Genomic DNA, 20,463 nt, shown 5'->3' on the forward strand with positions numbered 1-20,463 from the left:
GCGTATTTGACGCTGCGCAAATTTTACGGCAGCAGCGGGAAATACGCTGCGTATCCCTTGCTCACCATACACACAGGGCTTTCCGCCGGCAGCCCTATGTGTGTAGTGAGTTTTGGAGGCGGGGCCGCGTATCTGTGACGCGCGGCCCCGCCTCCAAAACTCACTGCACACATAGGGCTGCCGGCGGAAAGCCCTGTGTGTATAGAGAGCGAGGAATACGCAGTGTATTTCCCACTGCTGCCATAAATTTTGCGCAGCGTCAAATACGCTGCGTATACGCCCTGTGGGAACGCACCCTACATGTCTCTTTGTGTTCTCACCACCATTGGGAGGGTTGACAATTGTGTTTCTACAACATTACCCTTGTCAGTCAATATGCTTGCTGGACTTCTTACATCCACTCTCTCTCTCTCTGTGAGGACTACACTCCTGACATGTAATCCTCCTCTCTCCTCCTGTAGTCAATATTATTGGCATTATGTCAGTGGAATATAAAGTAAGATACCACTGCCTTACCACAGCAGGGGGAGGAGAGAGCTTCCTCTAGGTTAGGAGTGTGCTTAACCCCTTCATGACCCAGCCCATTTTCACCTTCAGGACCTGGGCATTTTTTGCACATCTGACCACTGTTACTTTAAACATTAATAACTCTGGAATGCTTTTACTTATCATTCTGATTCCGAGATAGTTTTTTCGTGACATATTCTACTTTATGTTATTGGTAAAATTTCACTGATATTTGCATCCTTTCTTGGTAAAAAATCTAAAAATTTCATGAAAATTTGGAAAATTTATCATTTTTCTAACTTTGAAACTCTCTGCTTGTAAGGAAAATGGATATTCCAAATAAATTACATATTGATTCACATATATAATATGTCTACTTTATATTTGCATCAAAAAATTGACGTGTTTTTACTTTTGGAAGACACCAGAGGGCTTCAAAGTTCCGCAGCAATTTTCCAATTTTTCTCAAGATTTTCAACATTTTGACCAGTTCAGGGACCATTTCAGGTTGGAAGTGGATTTTAAGGGTCTTCATATTAGAAATACCCCATAAATGACCCCATTATAAAAACTGCACCCCCCAAAGTATTCAAAATGACATTCAGTAAGTGTTTTAACCCTTTAGGTGTTTCACAGGAATAGAAGCAAAGTGAAGGAGAAAATTCAAAATCTTCATTTTTTACACTCGCATGTTCTTGTAGACCCAATTTTTGAATTTTTACAAGGGGTAAAAGGAGAGAAATCACCCTAAAATTTGTAACCCAATTTCTCTCAAGTAAGGAAATACCTCATATGCGTATGTAAATTGTTCGGCGGGCGCAGTAGAGGCCTCAGAAGGGAAGGAGCGACAATGGGATTTTGGAGTGTGAGTTTTTCTGAAAGGGTTTTTGGGGGGCATGTCCCATTTAGGAAGCCCCTATGGTGCCAGAACAGTGGACCCCCCCCACATGTGACCCCATTTTGGAAACTACACCCCTTATGGAATTTACTAAGGGGTACAGTGGGCATTTACACCCCACTGGTGTTTGACAGATATTTGAAACAGTGGACTGTGCAAATGAAAAATTTTATTTTTCATTTTCACAGACCACTGTTCCAAAAATCTGTCATACGCCAGTGGGGTGTAAATGCTCACTGCACTCCTTATTAAATTCCATGAGGGGTGTAGTTTCCAAAATGGGGTCACATATGGATATTTATTGTTTTGCGTTTATGTCAGAACTGCTGTAACAATCAGCCACCCCTGTGCAAATCACCTCAAATGTACATGGCGCACTCTCCCTTCTGGGCCTTGTTGTGCGCCCCCAGAGCACTTTGCGCCCACATATGGGGTAATCTCCGTACTCGGGAGAAATTGCGTTACAAATTTTGAGGGTCTTTTTTCCCTTTTACCTCTTGTGAAAATGAAAAGTATGCGGCAACACCAGCATGTCAGTTAAAAAAATAAAATTTGTATACACTAACATGCTGGTGTAGACCCCAACTTCACCTTTTCATAGGGGTTAAAGAAGAAAAAGCCCCCCAAAATTTGTAAGGCAATTTCTCCCGAGTACGGAGATTCCCCATATGTGTCCCAAAACTGTTGCCCTGAAATACGACAGGGCTCCAAAGTGAGAGGGCGCCATGCGCATTTGAGGCCTAAATTAGGGATTTGCATAGGGGTGGACATAGGGGTATTCTATGCCAATGATTCCCAAACAGGGTGCCTCCAGCTGTTTTTCCTTTTGCCTCCAGCTATTGCAAAACTCCCAGCATGCCTGGACAGTCAATGGCTGTCCGACAATACTGGGAGTTGTTGTTTTGCAACAGCTGGAGGCTCCGTTTTGGAAACAGTAGCGTACCAGACGTTTTTCATTTTTATTGGGGAGGGGAGGGGGGCTATGTAGGGGTATGTGTATATGTAGTGTTTTTTACTTTTTATTTTAGGTTAGTGTAAGTGTTGTGTAGTGTTTTTAGGGTACAGTCACACGGGCAGAGGTTCACAGCAAGTTTGCCGCTGGGAGCTTGAGCTGCAGCGTAAAATTTGAGCCATCTCAAACTTGCAGCACTCACTGTAAACCTCCGCGCATGTGAGTGTACCCTGTACATTCACATTGGGGGGAGGGGGGCAAACATCCAGCTGTTGCTAAACTACAACTCCGAGCATGCCCTTTGGCTGTCCGTGCATGCTGGGAGTTGTAGTTTTACAACAGCTGGAGGCACACTGGTTGCGAAACACGGAGTTAGATAACAAACTGGTGTTTCTCAACCAGTGTGCCTTCAGCTGTTGCAAAAACTACAAATCTCAGCATGCAGTTACAGCAGAAGGGCACGCTGGGACTTGTAGTTATGCAACAGCTAGAGGCATACTGCTACAACTCCCAGCATGCCCTTTGGCTGTCCGTGCATGCTGGGGGTTGTAGTTATCTAACAGCTGAAGGCACACTGGTTGCAAAACACCTGAAAGTTTATTACTTAACTTAGTGTTTCCAAACCAGTGTGCCTCCAGTTGTTGCAAAACTACAACTCCCAGCATGCCCAGACTGCCCAGGCATGCTGGAAGTTGTAGTTAGGCAATATCTGAAGGATCAGATGTTGCCGAACTACAACTTCCAGCATGCTTGGGCAGTCTGGGCATGCTGGGAGTTGTAGTTTTGCAACATCTGGAGGTCCACAGTTTGGAGACCACTGTATAATGGTCTCCAATCTGTGCTCTTCCAGATGTTACAGAACTACAACTCCCAGCATGCCTGGACAGACTGAGCATGCTGAGATTTGTAGTTTTGCAACATCTGGAAGAGCACAGATTGGAGACCATTATACAGTGGTCTCCAAACTGTGGACCTCCAGATGTTGCAAAACTGCAACTCCCAGCATGCACAGAAAGCCAAAGGCTGTCTGGGCATGCTGGGAGTTGCAGTTTTGAAACTCCCAGAGGCAGCGGTGAGATCGCTTTACGGCGATCTCACTGCTGCCAATGAAGATGCCGCACTGCTGCTGCAAACTCACCGCGGGGACACACCACCGCCGGGACCACCTGGAGGACGCCGCTCGCGCCGGGACCGCTCGGGACACCGCATGGCCAGGTAAGTGATGCCGGGGGACGGGTAAGGGACACTTAGCAGAGCGGTGTGTGTCCCGATCCCCGTGATCCGGACTCACACACCGCACTGCTAAGTATTCTGATAGCGAAACGCTGCTATCAGCTAGTCAGATTTGACTAGCTGATAGCAGCGATCGCTGGGGGGGGGGGGGATGAAACCCCCCGTGGTCGCATGGTAAGATGGCTGGCTATCACCATCTTACCGGGCGCTGCAGGATGCCGCGAGTAGCGGCAAAAATGTTCATGACGTACCTGGTACTTCACGGGTCGGGAACACCTCTCCACTCATGACGTACAGGTATGTCATAGGTCGGGAAGGGGTTAATGTTCACTGTGGGACCTCCATTTGTAAGAGACTTTGGGGAATAAATAGCAGCGATTGAAATTACAAACATATTAGGGACAACTGCTTAATAAAAAATAATAACAGAGAGGCTTGGATTTACCTATTTACCTGTCATGCACTGTGTAGAGGCTGGGAGAGCCTCTCTGTGTTCACATGCTCTGAGTATAGTACCAGAGTGACAGCCTGCACTATCTAAGCCCTGCCCCCACTTCATATGTTTCGTCTTGGTCTCTCTACTGCTAGAGAAAGAATTCCCCTAACAATAGGCAGTGGGCAACAGTTTGCAGGGAAGTAAGATACCTAGTGGCTTAGACTTTGGGTCTTTTTTTCAGGAGTCAATTATGTTTACTGAACAAATATGATATTTATGACAAATATGACATTAGCTATACAAGGAAGGGAAGTTTTTTTTAAATGAATGAGCCCATTTAAATGACAGACAGTAACAAAAAAGAAATCATTTGATTGGACAACCTCCCTGACTTCCCTGAATAGACCTTCTCTCATCGCTCCTTTCTTTCCTGTCTCTTCTTCTTCCCTTTTTTCTCTGTACTCCTCTCCCTTTTGTGTTTCCCATTATTGTGGTCTGTTGTGTGTTGTCCTTAATTGCTATTATTGTTTTCCGTCATTGGAATTTAATCTGCGTGCAGCTTTGGACCAGCCTGCCTGGTCTACTGTTTTATCTTTGTTATTATTGCTGCCTGTTATCCTGATCTTTTGGGGAATACGATTCCCATGATTGTTCTTTCTTTGTATAATTTTGTAGGTCAAAATTTAATAAAAATTACAGTTGAAAAAAAAAGAAATAATTTGATTGGACAGATTATACAATAGACCCATTATCACATGTTGGCTTATTTTACACTGAAAACGGACTTTGTTTCTTACCCTATGCCAGCCCCAAGCTCCAGGACACTTAATCCGTCTAAGCATGGCAGCAATGAGATGATCTCCGGCTTCTCTTCTTTGGACAGGATTGCAGCACTCGAGTCAAGCATCATCTCTTCTACAGTTGCATCCCGTGAATGCTGTTCCCAAAACTGAGTCATTGTATTTCTCACCTCTATAAGGAAGGAAGACAACAAAATGTTGGTGGGTTATATGTTACTGAGGACTAAGCTAAATAACTACCTGGAGCCCAAGACTCTTTGCACAAACTACAGCAGTGAAACAAACCATGTGAGTATAATGTGAATGGGAAGTCTCCCTCACTAATGGGAAGTCTCCTAAACCTGCACTGTATTGGGTACCACATGCTGCAACACTGATGTTCTTTAAGCCCACGTTCACATGTCAAAATTTCCCTGCCGGATTCCGCATTGGAATCCAACACAGAGATTCCGCTTCAGCAGAGCCCCGTTGAATTCATCGGGATTCTGCTGTATTGTGCACAAGGCTGATGTTACAACTAGCACTCCGGCCAGACACACTGGCCACAAGTGCTCTCCTGCCCCGTCCTCCTCTGTCAGCGGCACCGCGGTTCGCACCCGCATGCGAACGCCGGGCCGTTACTCACCTTCTGGTTCCTCCGATGTCCCAGGTCGCCGACGTGGGGGTGCGTGCCGGCTCTCTGCAATTTAAAGGGCCAGTATGACCTTAATTGGTGACTGCTGCTTGCTGACACTATAAGTGTCAGTACTTCCTGTTTACCCTTGCCGGATCTTTGTGCTCCTTAGCCAAGAGAAAGCATTCCTGTTCTGTATTGCCTTGCTGTGTTCTGACCTCCTTGCTTCGTTCCTGACTACGCTCCTGTGCCGCCTCTCCTGACCTTCTGCTTTTCCTTTTCTGAGTTTGCTTCATCCTTCCAGTGTCACATGTCACCTCGGCAGCCTGTGTGGATGAGTCATGCCAGGGGTAGCGACCTGGGTGCCGCCTGCCGCAGTATGTCCATATCGCTTTGCGGCGGGCTCTGGTGAATACCAGCTGCACCTTAGACTCCGCTTCCTGGTACGGCCCACTCCATCATCCACACAGGTTCAGTGGAACCTCTTCTTTAGTGCCGCTTACAGCGGAATTTCGGTGCCAGATGTTTCCAATTTGTGTGTCCGCACATAGAATGAACATGTTAATTTTTTGTGCAGAGTCCGCACGGAATGCATAACCATCCATGAGAGGGGGCATTCCTGTTCGGTCCTAGTGCCGGCATATTGTCCGGAATGTCCGCACATGTGAAAGAAGCCTTAGTATTCTTGTTATAAAAAAAAAATAATTATAATACTTTTGCTATGTCATAGAGATATGGGGAGAGAAAGTGCTCAGCTCCTTCCTGCTGGTGATTGGTGATCGGTGGGGGTCTCAGTACCAAAACATAAATCAAAACTTTTTACATATCAAAAGTTTTTAAGTAATTATGCTACTGGATATAAACCAACTATTTTTATGAAATTTTCTGCTTAGTGTACAGTATCTGAAATTTTGTTGCACCAGAGCTAAAGCAACGTTCAGATCACGATAAGTGCCTCCAAGGTCAGCAGAAGCTAAAAATAAGTCGCCGATGTATTCGCGCTTGGACAGGCGTGGGACCTATTCAAACCAGTGACACGCATGTAGTCGGGGTCGGTGCAAGGATTTCTGCCTACACAAACGAAGCTCCATTTTGGCGCCCCCCCCCCCCAGTTTCAAGTCCCCTGCCCGCTAGCAACACCCAGCGAGTCTTGCTACAGCTAGCTAATAAAAAAAAATTTACACTAACATGCTGGTGTAGACCCCCAACCTCACCTTTTAATAAGAGGTAAAAGGAGAAAAAGCCCTCCAAATTTGTAACACTTTCTCCTGAGTACGAAAATACCCCATATGTGGCCCAGAAAGTGTTGCCTTAAAATACGAAAGGGCTCCGAAGTGAGAGAGCGCCATGCGCTTTTGAGGCCTAAATTAGGCGTTTGCATAGGGACGGACCCGGATCTCTCCTTCACCAAAAAAAAAAAAATGGCAGTGTTCCCCAAACAGGGTGCCTCCAGCTATTGCAGAAATCCCCAGTATGCCTGGACAGTTAATGGCTGTCTGGCAATACTGTTTTTTCAACAGCTGGAGGCTCCGTTTTGGAAACAGTGCCGTACGAGACATTTTACATTTTTATTGGGGGGGGGGGGGGGAGGGGGCAATGTAATGATGCATCTATGTGCAGTATTTTACACTTTATTTTGTGTAAGTGTAGTGTAGTGTTTTACTCTTTATTTTTTGTTAGTGTAATGTAGTGTTTTTAGGGTACATTCACACGGGTGGGGGTTCACAGCGAGTTTCCCGCTGGGAGTTTGAGCTGCGGCGAAAAATTTGCCGCAGCTCAACTTGCAGTGGGAAATTGTAAACCCCCGCCTATGTGAATGTACCCTGTACATTCACGGGGGGAGGGCAAACGCCGGAGGCATAACTACAACTCCCAGCATGCCCTTTGGCTGTCTGTGCATGATGGGAGTTGTAGTTATGCAACAACTGGAGGCACATAGAAAAAATTTGCTGCCAGCTGTTGCATAACTACAACTCTTAGCATGCAGAAACAGCCAAAGGGCATGCTGGGAGTTGTAGTTTTGAAACAACTGTAGACACAGGCCGACATTTATCATTGTCTTTAGGGTGCGTTCACACGCTATTACTAGCAGCGGGTTGCCCGCTGCGATTTACGTTACCATTGATTTAAATGGGTCCACAAACAGTCCGCAATAGTGTCAAATTTGCGGACTGTCCACAGACCCATTTAAATCAATGGTAGCAGGAAACTCGCTGCTAGCTAGCTACCAGCATGTGAAAACACCCTTAGACTGTTTTTTGTGTCTACAAAAGGCACAAAAAAGGAGCAAGCAGGGTTTATTTGCACCTTTTTGTTTACACATTTCTGCTGATTTTGAGTTGCAATCCACAGATTTCAATCCAAGAGATTTATGAGCTGTGCCTTTTTGTGAAAAGGCGCAAAAAAGGTGCAAAGCCACTAAAAAGTCTCTAAAACTACACCAGCCCAGACTTAGCTTAGCTTTTTGGTGTATGTGAAGAGAGAAATTTCAGAAAATGTGACCTGCACAAAATTTATCAAATGTTCTGCGACCATTTAATAAATTTTGTGCTCCTACACATTACCAGCACACAAAAAAAAAGGTGTATAAAAATGCTACACTTATACCTATAATGATAAATGCCGGCCACAGTGCGTGGAAAACACTGCCCTATAGGGACAACATTTTTTTTTTTGATTGAGATTGAAATAGCGAGGGGGGGGGATTGAAATGGTACAAGGTGGATGAGAGGGGGGGGATTAAGATGGCCCAGGGGGATCAGAAGGGGGGGGATTGAAATGGCTCAGGGGGGTGGGGAGTCAATTAAAATGGCAGAAGGGGGGGTTGGGGGTGTCAACTAAAATGGCCCAGGAGGATCAGGGGGGATAGGAATTGGAATGACACAAGGCCCCTGTGTCATTTCAATACACCCCCCCCCCCCCCCCCCGCCATTTTAATTGACAACCCCCTTCTGCCATTTAATTGTCCCCTGATCCCCCTATGCCCTGATCCGGGGGGGGGGGGGGGACTCAATTAAAATAGCACAGGGGGATCAGGGGGTTTATATTTAAAATGCTACTTTTCTATACATGTTGCAACTTTTTGATTTTTGTTTACTCCACAGCACATTTCTAAAATCTGCTCACATAGTAATTTTTTATTTTTACAGTGGTCATGTATTTATCAATTTATCGCTATTTATGAAGAAAAAAAGTCGTATCCTCTTTTAAATGTCGCATATATATTTTAGGTCCAACCTGGCTTACAGAAAGTGCATACGTCCGCAGAAAAGGACATTAACACCCACTTTAACAACTGTTCTTGTTCTGCATCATGAAACAAAGCTACTACATTAATATTAATGTTAATTATAGAAAAAATTTAATATATAACTAATAACTCTATTAATTTTAAGGTTGAAAATACACACTGCACACCTTGTTAATTTTAGGACACGTACATGCTGGCGTACTCTCTAAATTTTTAAAATTAATGTGTCAAAATAGAATGAGGCGCAAGATAATTGTGCAAGAATTTTTACAGACTACGTAAATAACCCGTAAGTGGCACTAGAATTTTTCCTTAAAAAAAAAGAAACATCCATAGTAATACAGCTTCATGCACATTTTGGGGTGGGTAACGTAGCGAGCCGTTTTTTTTTTTCTTTTCATGACTTCACTATTGTTTATGTGCCTGATGGTGCTGCGTTGTCTTCCTTCCTGATGTAAACTCCGGCCTCAGCACAGCGACGCAAGACTCCGCCCACCAACGTCACAAAATGCGGGCTCAAAATTAAACAAAAAAATCCTCCAGAGTACGGATATTCAGGGTACGGCATAGTATGTTTTTAATATTTTTTAATTTCTGAGGAGGGTGGATGGGTTGTTGCGGGATAGTTGGAGTAGGGATCGACCGATATCGTTTTTTTTAGGGCCGATACCGATACTGATAATCGGTGCAGGTTAGGGCCGATAGCCGATAACTTATACCGATATTCCGGTATAAGTTATCGGCTATTTAACCCCCTGCGACACCGCTGCAGATCATTGATTTAAAGCGGGCGCTTTAAATCAATGATCTGCAGTGGCTTTTGCGGGGCCATAGGCCGCCGCCGCCACCCGCTTCTCTCCCCTACCTGTCAGGGTGGTCCGGGCCATCCATCCTTCCTTCCTGTAGTGTCCGGGGCGTTCCGGGTGAAGAGTGAACCGGTCCAGCTGTCCTTCTTCTCCGGCGGTCATCTTCTCCACTACGGGCAGGCTCCGGCCTAGTACGCTGCATAGACGCTGCTGCGAAGTGACGCCCGTGCGCAGCGACGCACCTGACGTCACAGCGTAGCGGCGTCTATGCAGTGTACTAGGCCGGAGCCTGCCCGGAGAGGAGAAGATGACCGCCGGAGAAGGACAGCCCGGACCGGGGCACCCTCCACCCGGAACGCCCCCGGACACTACAGGAAGGATGGATGGCCCGGACCACCCCCATTACGGGTAAGTTTAATTTTTTTATTGACTCGGAGGGTGGGGGAGGGGCCCGACCGGTATAGCGGTATGGGCAAAAATCCATACCGGTATACCGCCCAGCACTACGGTGGGGGGTGCGACGCGGTGCGGTGGGTCGGGGGTGCGGTGCGGTGGGTCGGGGGGGGTGGCGGTCGCGGTGCAGTGGGGGCGGGGCATTATCGGTTTATCGGCAAGGTAATTGCCGATACCGATAATGCCCAAAATCGTGATTATCGGCCGATAATATCAGCCATACCGATAATCGGTCGATCCCTAAGTTGGAATGCAGATATTTAGTGCCAGGCCGGCCAGTCAGGGTGTCACCCGATGCAGTACGCCCTCCCCGTCACTTTCTAGCAACGCTACTGGTAATAAAGGGTAGAAAAAGAACTTCAGCTATTAACATAAGGGAAAACTTTTCTGCTTTAAAAAAAGCTTTTGTAAGCGGGTTTCCCGGGTTTTGCTTACGTGTGATTTCTTTATCAAGGTCGTGCGACGATTTGATAAATAGGTCGCATGTAAGCAAAAGTAAGTAAAAAAAAATTATTTCATATAAAAGCCATTGGTTTGAAAAGAATGATAATTCTCCTTCCTAGTGATTACGTTTGCATAATTTTCTGAGCGTACCAGAATTTTGGCTTGGAATGAAAATAGGGCTGCCTACCTGCCTGCCAAAATAATCGTGATATGAGCGCCCGATTTAACTATCAATGTCAAATGTGTTCATTCATACCACACTGATAATAATTAATACACTTAGGATGAAAAAAAACACAGGGGGAGATTTATCAAAACCGAAAAGTTGCTAAGTTGCCCATAGCAACCGATCAGATCGCTCCTTTCATTTTTCAGAGGCCATTTTTTAAAATGAAAGAAGCGATCTGATTGGTTGCTATGGGCAACTCAGCAACTTTGCCTCTAGACCGGTTTTGATAAATCTCCCCCCTGTGTTTTTTGGGCTAAAAATGCTGCGACTAGATGTAAGCTGAGAGTCCAATTATTCGAATGTTCGGAATGTCCACCCGCGTTTGTCACTGTAGCTGTTCTGGGGGCTCCTTAGGGATGGGGGCCCTGGGTAATTGCCCAGGTTACCCCCTCCCTAACGCCGGCACTGCATACACCCCTGTAACAAATCTGCAGTCAGGACATGGCAGGGATACCAGCAACAAGAGGCACAGCTGCTCTCCTCCTGCAAACATTCCTGGAAGTCATGAGAGCGTAAGATAAGAGCCTAAGACAACCAAAGACTGCACAGTACAGACTTTTATTATGTTCTCTTCTGAACAGTGCCAGGGAAGAGAATAGCAACTCTGACCTCCAATCAGCTCTTAGGTGGCACCGCCAGCAACCAAAAAAGTTTTCCAGTGGTTGCTTCAGCTGCTGGATAACTTGGCATGAATGATATGACATAAGTCGGTGTTTCCCAAACTGGGTGCCTCCAGCTGTTGCAAAACCACAACCCCCAGCATGCCCAGACAGCCAAACCAGTGGTTGCTTCAGCTGCTGGATAACTTGACATGAATGATATGACATAAGTCGGTGTTTCCCAAACTGGTGGCCTCCAGCTGTTGCAAAACTACAACCCCCAGCATGCCCAGACAGCCGAAGGCTGTCTGGGCATGTTGGGAGTTGTAGTTCTGCAACAGCTAGAGGCACCCTGGTTGGGAAACACTGACAAAAGTTATAGCACAAGCCAGAACCCCACAACATACAGCTCTCCAGCTGTTGCAAAACTACAACTACCAGCATGCCCAGAAAAGACGGCAGCTACTTTTAGCAACAGCTGGAGAGCCACACATTGGCGACCACTGAAATAAGCTGATTTACAACATGTGCCCCTCCAGCTGTTGAAAAGACTTGTCAGAAAGAGAACAATTGCAGTTTTGCCGCAGTTATGAAACTACAAATCGTTTTTTTTCTGCCCAAGAAGGAATGATTGAAGTAGTAGTTTTAATCCACAAAGCTACAGGTGGCAAAGCACCACCCTAAATCCCATGGCACAGTGCAGAACGCAGTGATATAAAGAGACCCAAATAAACTAGATGTCTCTTAAGGGTGCGTTCACACGCTCTCTGTTTTTGCGGGTTTTCCGCAGCATATTAGAAAGGGGCGGGCTCTTCTCGGCTGTCCATAGCAGATTGTCCGCGGCAGAATTTACGCTGCGGAAAATCCGCCGCAAGCCCCATTGAAGTCAGTAGGGACTGCAGCTGATTTTCCGCAGCGTAAATTCCGCCGCGGACAATCTGCTATGGACAGCCGAGAAGAGCCCGCCCCTTTCTAATACGCTGCGGAAAACCCGCAAAAACAGAGAGCGTGTGAACGCACCCTTAGGCTTCCTTTAGACACACCTTTTTTTGCCTTTTGCATTTCCTTGCATTTTTTCAGGAGGTTTTTTTTTAGCTATTGTAGGAAAAATGACACAATACTGGGAAGAAATGTCAGAGCTTACAGCGATTTCTAAAAAAAACTGCCTCTGAGCCAAAAACCCCCAAAAACAAAAACTCCATTTGGGTCTGGTGTTTCCCTATTGACTCCCAGCTAACATATGGCACAGCATTTTTGATTTAAAAAAAACAAAAAAAAGTTGTGTTTGCTGCACAATGTTCATCTCAAGGCTTCTTGATGCCGCATTTTGTGATATACAATGACAATAAACTGCATCTGATTAGTAAACAGTTGGGAAAAGTTATCATTTGGTTTTTTTTAGCCCTTTTTTAAAGCGTGCATGTTCTCCCTCATGCCATAAAATGATGATCCAGCACTTAGAATTGACAGCTTTATTGAATGTCACTTGGACACCATAAAACCCACCATATCATCAGACGCGTTTCGAGTGCATGTGCTCTTCCTCGGTCACTGAAGAAGAGCACATGCGCTCGAAACGCGTATGATGATATGGTCGTTTTATGGTGTCCAAGTGATCTTCAATAAAGCTGTCGATTCTAAGAGCTGGATCATCGTTCTTTTACTGTACTTAAAGGGGTACTCCGGTGAAAACCTTTTTTCTTTTAAATCAACTGGTGGCAGAAAGTTAAACATATTTGTAAATTACTTCTTTTAAAAATTCTTAATCCTTCCTGTACTTATTAGCTGCTGGAAGAGGAAATTCTTTTTGGAATGCTCTCTGATGACATCACGAACACAGTTCTCTCGGCTGACATTATTATAATAATGCTTTATTTATTGTTGTCCTTAGTGGGATTTGAACCCATGTCCCCAGCACTGCAAGGCAGCAGTGCTATCCACTGAGCCACCATGCTGCCCTTAGCACACATCTGCTATGCATGGTTGCTAAATTGGACAGAGATGTCAGCAGAGAGCACTGTGTTCGTGATGTCATCAGTGTTCTAAAAAGAAAGGAATTACCTCTGTAGCATTCAGCAGCTAATAATTACTGGAAGGATTAAGATTTTTTAATAGAAGTAATTTACAAATATGTTTAACTTTCTGCCACCAGTTGATTTAAAAGAAAAAAGTTTTCACCGGAGTACCCCTTTAATGTGCCTTGCCGGGTACAGATCCGCGCACTACATCGGAGTGGTGAGCTGGATTTCTTCTCCACATTTCTCCCTTATGCCAGTCTTTATTGCAAAAGATTTTAAAATTCTAAAAAGTTGTTTAACAAAAAAAATTAATGGAATAAATAAAATTATTTACTATGAGGGAGATCTGTCAAAACCCGTCCAGAGGAAAATTTGCCCAATTGCCCATAGCAACCAATCATGTTGCTTCTTTTATTTTTCAGAGGCCTTTTCAAAAATAAAAGGAACAATCTGATTGGTTGCTATGGGGAACCCAGCTATTTTTCCTCTGGACAGGTTTTGATAAATCTCCCCCTATATTGTTTCTTTTTTTTTTTTTTTTTTTTTTACAAAAATTTAAAAAAAATTCTAAAAGATAGTGTTTAAAAAAATACATAAAATTGACATAAATCTGTAAAAAAGGCATTAACCAGCCCCAAAAAATGTATCCCCTATTCTCGGGATAAGTATCTGATTGTGGTGGGGGTTCGATTGCTAGAACCCCCACAATCTCCAGAAAGCAGCCAATAGATTGCGTATGGAGCATGTGCCGCCTGTGGTTCAATTCAGCTGGGAGGGCAGAGGCCCCATTCTGGAGATCGCAGGGGTCCTCTGCATAATCAGATGCTGACACCCTATCCTAAGGATAGGGGATACATTTTTTGGGCTGAATGGCCCCCTTTAGGCCTAAAACAAAAAATGGCAACATAGCAAAAGTCTCAAAAAAGTTGTGCAGATGCTTGATAAATATGTCTAAAAAGGCAAAGACAGAAAAAAATAATAGGGCAGAATGCACCACACAGCAGGCCCAGAAAGCTTCGTAAATCCCCCTCCCCTGTATCTATTTAAAGGAGTGCTCTGATGAAAAACTATTTTATTTTATTTTTTTTTTAAATCAAAAGGTGCCAGAAAGTTAAACAGATTTGTAAATTACTTCTACTAAAAAAAATCTTAACCCTTCCAGTACTTATCAGCTGCTGTGTGCTCCGCGGGAAGTTCTTTTCTTTTTAAATTATTTTTCTGTCTGACCACAGTGCTCTCTGCTGACACCTCTGTCCATGTCAGGAACTGTCCAGGGCAGGAGCAAATCCCCATAGAAAATCTCCTGCCCTGGACAGTTCCTGACATAGACAGAGGTGTCAGCAGAGAGCACTGTGGTCAGACAGAAAAGAAATTCAAAAAGAAAGGAACTGTTTGTGGAGCATACAGTAGCTGATAAGTACTGGAAGGATTAAGATTTTTTAATAGAAGTCATTTACAAATCTGTTTAAACTTTCTGGCACCAGTTGATTTAAAAAAAAATATATATTTTTCCATCGGAGTACCCCTTTAAGTGTTAATAACGTCAGAAACTAAGTCATTGTCTTGCATCAGTGTTTCCCAACAAAACTACAACTCCCAGCATGCTCAGACAGCCTTTGGCTGTCCGAACATGCTGGGAGTTGTAGCTCTGCAACAGCTGGAGGCACCCTGGTTGGGAAATACTATCTTACATTATGACGTCACTGTCGTATGACACCAATGTCCCGTAATGTTAAAGGGGTTATCCAGGGAAAAAAACTTTTATATATGTATATATATATATATATATATATATATATATATATATCAACTGGCTCCAGAAAGTTAAACAGATTTGTAAATGACTTCTATTAAAAAAAATCTTAATCCTTTCAGTACTTATGAGCTGCTGAAGTTGAGTTGTTCTTTTCTGTCTAAGTGCTCTCTGATGACACTTGTCTCGGAAACCGCCCAGTTTAGAAGCAAATCCCCATAGCAAACCTCTTCTACTCTGTGCAGTTCCCGAGACAAGCAGAGATGTCAGCAGAGAGCACTGTTGCCCGACAGAAAACAACAACTCAACTTCAGCAGCTGATAATTATTGAAAGGATTAAGATTTTTTTTTAATAGAAGTCATTTACAAATCTGTTTAACTTTCTGGAGCCAGTTGATTTATTTATTTATATATATATATATATATATATATATATATATATATATATAGTAAATTTGAGTAGCCGTATTAGTCCAGTGATGCAAATCATAAAATGTTGCAGTATCTTGTAATACCTTTTTTATTGGACTAACAGCATTTTGTAGAGACAAGATTTCGGGATTCCTCCCTTTATCAAGTCCAAAGCAAATCGGAGATTTGCTTTGGACTTGATAAAGGGAGGAATCCCGAAAGCTTGTCTCTACAAAATGCTGTTAGTCCAATAAAAAAGGTATTACAAGATACTGCAACATTTTATGATTTATATATATATATATATATATATATATATATATATAAAAGTTTTTTCCTGGAATACCCCTTTTAAGGCCAGCATTGGGTTCTAGGTATGAATCCGATCCCTGCATCCCCTATTGGGGTAGACCAGTGTTTCTCAACCAGGGTGCCTCCAGCTGTTGCAAAACTACAACTCCCAGTATGCAAAGCTGGAGGAACCGTGGTTGGGAAACACTGAGGTAGCCAATGACACCCTAATTATTAACAGTCTAACATGCAAAACATATGCAGCTACTTATAAAGTCATAAAAAATAAAATAAAAACATTCTAACTAAAGTAACAATTTTTTTTTTGTTTTTTTCCCCCCCAAGGGCAACAAAAAAAAGTTTTCCAGAAGATTTGTAAGCCAACTTTTCCATGTCCATTCCTAGGCACGTGTATGGGAAGAGAAAGGCAGAGACAGACAGCAGTAATGAGCCCCCACCATGCCCCACCACCCTGCACCATCACTCACCATTTGCCATGGCTGCTGCGGCTGCAGTGTGTGACGTCACTAGATGAAAAGCACAATCTATACCCTCTATATTATACAATCTATAAATAGTCTATTAGTATTAATTACAATCTAACTAGAACACTCTATAATGAACGATGAGTTAACCCTGCCCTCGCTGTCTATCACTGTGTGTATAGCCACTCTAGTGCGACTGAAGCTCCTGCTGTATCTATTATATCTCCTGCCCCGAGGCCTCATTCGCACGACTATTCGTGGAGATGAGGGGGAAAAAAATCCAATATTAGCTATTTATAAGGGAAAACGTGTACCACCTCTAGTGACAGCGACACCGGTGACGTCACGGCAGCACACGCACACTGCAGCCGGCTGATTTACAGGCCACCGCCCATCTGCGCGTTGATTGGTGAACTAGTGCTCAGGCGGCGAAAAGCCAATCATATCGTCGGTGGGCGGGGCTATGCAGATAAGGCTGCTGCATCCACTTTAGCGGCTGCGGAGGGGTCGTTAGGTTTAAAGGGGAGGAGGCAGCGATATGGGCAGAGAGCCAGGATGAGGGGCCCCTGGAGGGAGGAGTAGTGTGTGCGGTTGTCATTCATCCATTATTACCAGGGGTGACTCTTTGCTTGCTAAGGTTAACTCTTAAATTACCCCCCCCTCAACAAAAAAATGGGACATCCAGGCTTGTGCACATGTTGTGTCTCTCCTTACTGTACCTCCACGTGCTTCAGATTTTTACACAGGGAAGATTGGTGGAGATTTATCAAAACCTGTCCAGAGGAAACGTTGCCCAGTTGCCCATAGCAACCAATCAGATCTTTCATTTTTAACAAGGCCGCTGCAAAATGAAAGAAGCAATCTGATTGGTTGCTATGGGCAACTTGGCAACTTTTCCTCTGGACAGGTTTTGATAAGGGTGCGTTCACACGGAGTAAATGAAGAGTAATTCACGGCGAAAAATTTACGGGCGGAAAAAAGAATTATATTTTTGCGCAAAATTCGCTGGAAATTCACGCGCAATTGCGCGCGGACATGGGGGAGAAAGAAGTGAAGGATTTTTCAGCCATTACCGCGCAAATTGCCTGTGAATTCCGCGCGAAAAAGATGTCTGGCGATTTTTTTTTTTACCATTGACTTCAATTGATTTCTGCTAGCGGATTCCGCTTGAAGAATGGACATGTTCTTTCTTCAAGCGGAAAGGAATTCAGCGTCAGAATTCTGCTAGCAGAATTTCCGCAGTGTGAACAGGACAGCAGAAATAACATTAAAGTCAATGGGCAGAGGAGATGTGCATTAATTTGGAGCGGAGAATTCAAGAGGAATTACTCGAGTAAATTCCTCTAGAATTACTCCGTGTGAACGCACCCTAAATCTTCCTCGATGAGTACAAGAAGTCTACAGTAAAAACTACACCTCTTCTCATTCCCGGCCATTTGGGAAATGATGAGAGTAGTGGTCAGGATCTCTAAATTGACTTGGTTTAGGCCCCATTTATTAAAGGGGTAGTCCAGTGGTGAAAAACTTATCCCCTATCCTAAGGATAGGGGATAAGTTTGAGATCGCAGGGGGTCCGACCGCTGGGGCCCCCTGCGATCTCTCTGTACGGGGGCCAGGCTCTCCGGCCAGATAGCGGGTGTCGACCCCCGCACGAAGCGGCGGCCGACACGCCCCCTCAATACATCTCAATGGCAGAGCCGGAGATTGCCGAAGGCAGCGCTTCGGCTCTGCCATAGAGTTGTATTGAGGGGGCGTGTCGGCTGCCGCTTCGTGCGGAGGTCGACACGCCCCCTCCCCGCGGGCTGTCGGGGCTCCGTACAGGAGCTCGCAGGGGGCCCCAGCGGTCGGACCCCCCGCGATCTGCAACTTATCCCCTATCCTTAGGATAGGGGATAAGTTGCTAACCACTGAGTCACCACTGGACTACTCCTTTAAGAAAAACATGAAATGAAGCATTTTGGTAATTTTGGGGGCTTAAAGGGGTACTCTGCCCCTAGACATCTTATCCCCTATCCAAAGGATAGGGGATAAGATGTCTGATCGGGGGGTATCCTTCCGCTGGGTGCTTAGCTCGGTGCCGGATGACTGGCGATGTGGGGCGGAGGCTCGTGATGTCACGCCCCACTCATGACGTCACGGCCATGCCCCTTAAAGGGGTACTCCGGCGCATAGACATCTTATCCCCTATCCAAAGGACAGGGGATAAGATGCCTGATCGCGGGGGTCCCGCCGCTGGGAACCCACGTGATCTTGCACGCCACACCCCGTTTAAAATCAGACTTTTCATGATTTTAAACGGGGTGCGGAGTGCAAGATCACGGGGGTCCCCAGCGGCGGATAGGGGATAAGATGTCTGAGTGCTGGAGTACCCATTTAATGCAAGTCTATGGGAGGGGGAGTGACGAGCCTCCGTCACTGAACCCGACACTCTAAACCAGGGTCCCTCGAGGTGTTGCAAAACTACAACTCCCAGAATGCCTGGACAGCCAAAGGCTGTCCAGGCATGCTGGGAGTTGTAGTTTTGAAACATCTGGAGGCACCATGGTTGGGAAACACTGCTCTAAACAAACGCCACGTCTCTAGACCCGGATACACAAAAATTTCCGAGACTGGAGAAGCAGCCCTGCATAGAATGTGGGTGCAGCACGAAGATCGCGGGGGTCCCCAGCAGCAGGCCCCCCGCGATCAGACATCTTATCCCTTATCTTTTGGATAGGGGATAAGATGTCCAGGGGCAGAGTACCCCTTTAAGTCTCTACACAGTGTATTTTTGTTACGCCGAGCGCTCCGGGTCCCCGCTCCTCCCCGGAGCGCTCGCTACACTTCCCTCACTGCAGCGCCCCGGTCGGTTCCACGGACCCGGGGCGCTGCGTTACCACCTCCGGCCGGGATGCGATTCGCGATGCGGGTAGCGCCCGCTCGCGATGCGCACCCCGGCTCCCGTACCTTACTCGCTCCCCGTCAGTTCTGTCCCGGCGCGCGCGGCCCCGCTCCCTAGGGCGCGCGCGCGCCGGGTCTTTGCGATTTAAAGGGCCACTGCACCGCTGATTGGTGCAGTGGTTCCAATTAGTGTTTACACCTGTGCACTTCCCTATATCACCTCACTTCCCCTTCACTCCCTCGCCGGATCTTGTTGCCCTAGTGCCAGTGAAAGCGTTCCTTGTGTGTTCCTTGCCTGTGATTCCAGACCTTCTGCCGTTGCCCCTGACTACGATCCTTGCTGCCTGCCCCGACCTTCTGCTACGTCCGACCTTGCTTCTGTCTACTCCCTTGTACCGCGCCTATCTTCAGCAGCCAGAGAGGTTGAGCCGTTGCTAGGGGATACGACCTGGTCACTACCGCCGCAGCAAGACCATCCCGCTTTGCGGCGGGCTCTGGTGAAAACCAGTAGTGACTTAGAACCGATCCTCTAGCACGGTCCACGCCAATCCCTCTCTGGCACAGAGGATCCACTACCTGCCAGCCGGCATCGTGACAGTAGATCCGGCCATGGATCCCGCTGAAGTTCCTCTGCCAGTTGTCGCTGACCTCCCCACGGTGGTCGCCCAGCAGTCACAACAGATTGCGCAACAAGGCCAACAGCTGTCTCAACTGACTGTTATGCTACAACAGTTACTACCACAGCTCCAGCAATCATCTCCTCCGCCAGCTCCTGTACCTCCTCCGCAGCGAGTGGCCGCTTCTGGAATACGACTATCCTTGCCGGATAAATTTGATGGGGACTCTAAGTTTTGCCGTGGCTTTCTTTCCCAATGTTCATTACACTTGGAGATGATGTCGGACCAGTTCCCCACTGAAAGGTCTAAGGTGGCTTTCGTAGTCAGCCTGCTGTCTGGAAAAGCCCTGGCTTGGGCCACACCGCTCTGGGACCGCAATGACCCCGTCACTGCCTCTGTACACTCCTTCTTCTCGGAAATTCGAAGTGTCTTTGAGGAACCTGCCCGAGCCTCTTCTGCTGAGACTGCCCTGTTGAACCTGGTCCAGGGTAATTCTTCCGTTGGCGAGTATGCCGTACAGTTCCGTACCCTTGCTTCAGAATTATCCTGGAATAATGAGGCACTCTGCGCGACCTTTAAAAAAGGCCTATCCAGCAACATTAAAGATGTTCTGGCCGCACGAGAAATCCCTGCTAACCTACATGAACTCATCCATCTTGCCACTCGCATTGACATGCGTTTTTCCGAACGGCGTCAGGAGCTCCGCCAGGATATGGACTCTGTTCGCACGAGGCGTTTCTTCTCCCCGGCTCCTCTCTCCTCTGGTCCCCTGCAATCTGTTCCTGTGC

At 46.0% G+C, this 20,463-nt stretch overlaps 1 protein-coding gene across 5 annotated transcripts in view; it reads right to left on the minus strand.

Annotated features, from left to right (window-relative positions):
• LOC130277056 (uncharacterized) overlaps nt 1–20,463 on the minus strand; it is a 98,782-nt gene that overhangs the window by 60,146 nt on the left and 18,173 nt on the right. For 2 of the 5 annotated variants that reach the window (XM_056527302.1, XM_056527303.1), the window contains exon 2: nt 4,824–4,998. In XM_056527302.1, the coding sequence (XP_056383277.1) occupies nt 4,824–4,984 (161 nt within the window). In that variant the 5' untranslated portion in view covers nt 4,985–4,998. Of the gene's footprint in view, nt 1–4,823; nt 4,999–16,181; nt 16,262–16,495; nt 16,628–16,897; nt 16,921–20,463 lie in introns of those variants that run through there. The other 3 variants (XM_056527300.1, XM_056527304.1, XM_056527301.1) reach the window with 3 other exon arrangements.

The sequence above is a fragment of the Hyla sarda genome, chromosome 6 (assembly GCF_029499605.1).
Source record: "Hyla sarda isolate aHylSar1 chromosome 6, aHylSar1.hap1, whole genome shotgun sequence".
In the NCBI taxonomy this organism is placed as follows: domain Eukaryota; kingdom Metazoa; phylum Chordata; class Amphibia; order Anura; family Hylidae; genus Hyla; species Hyla sarda.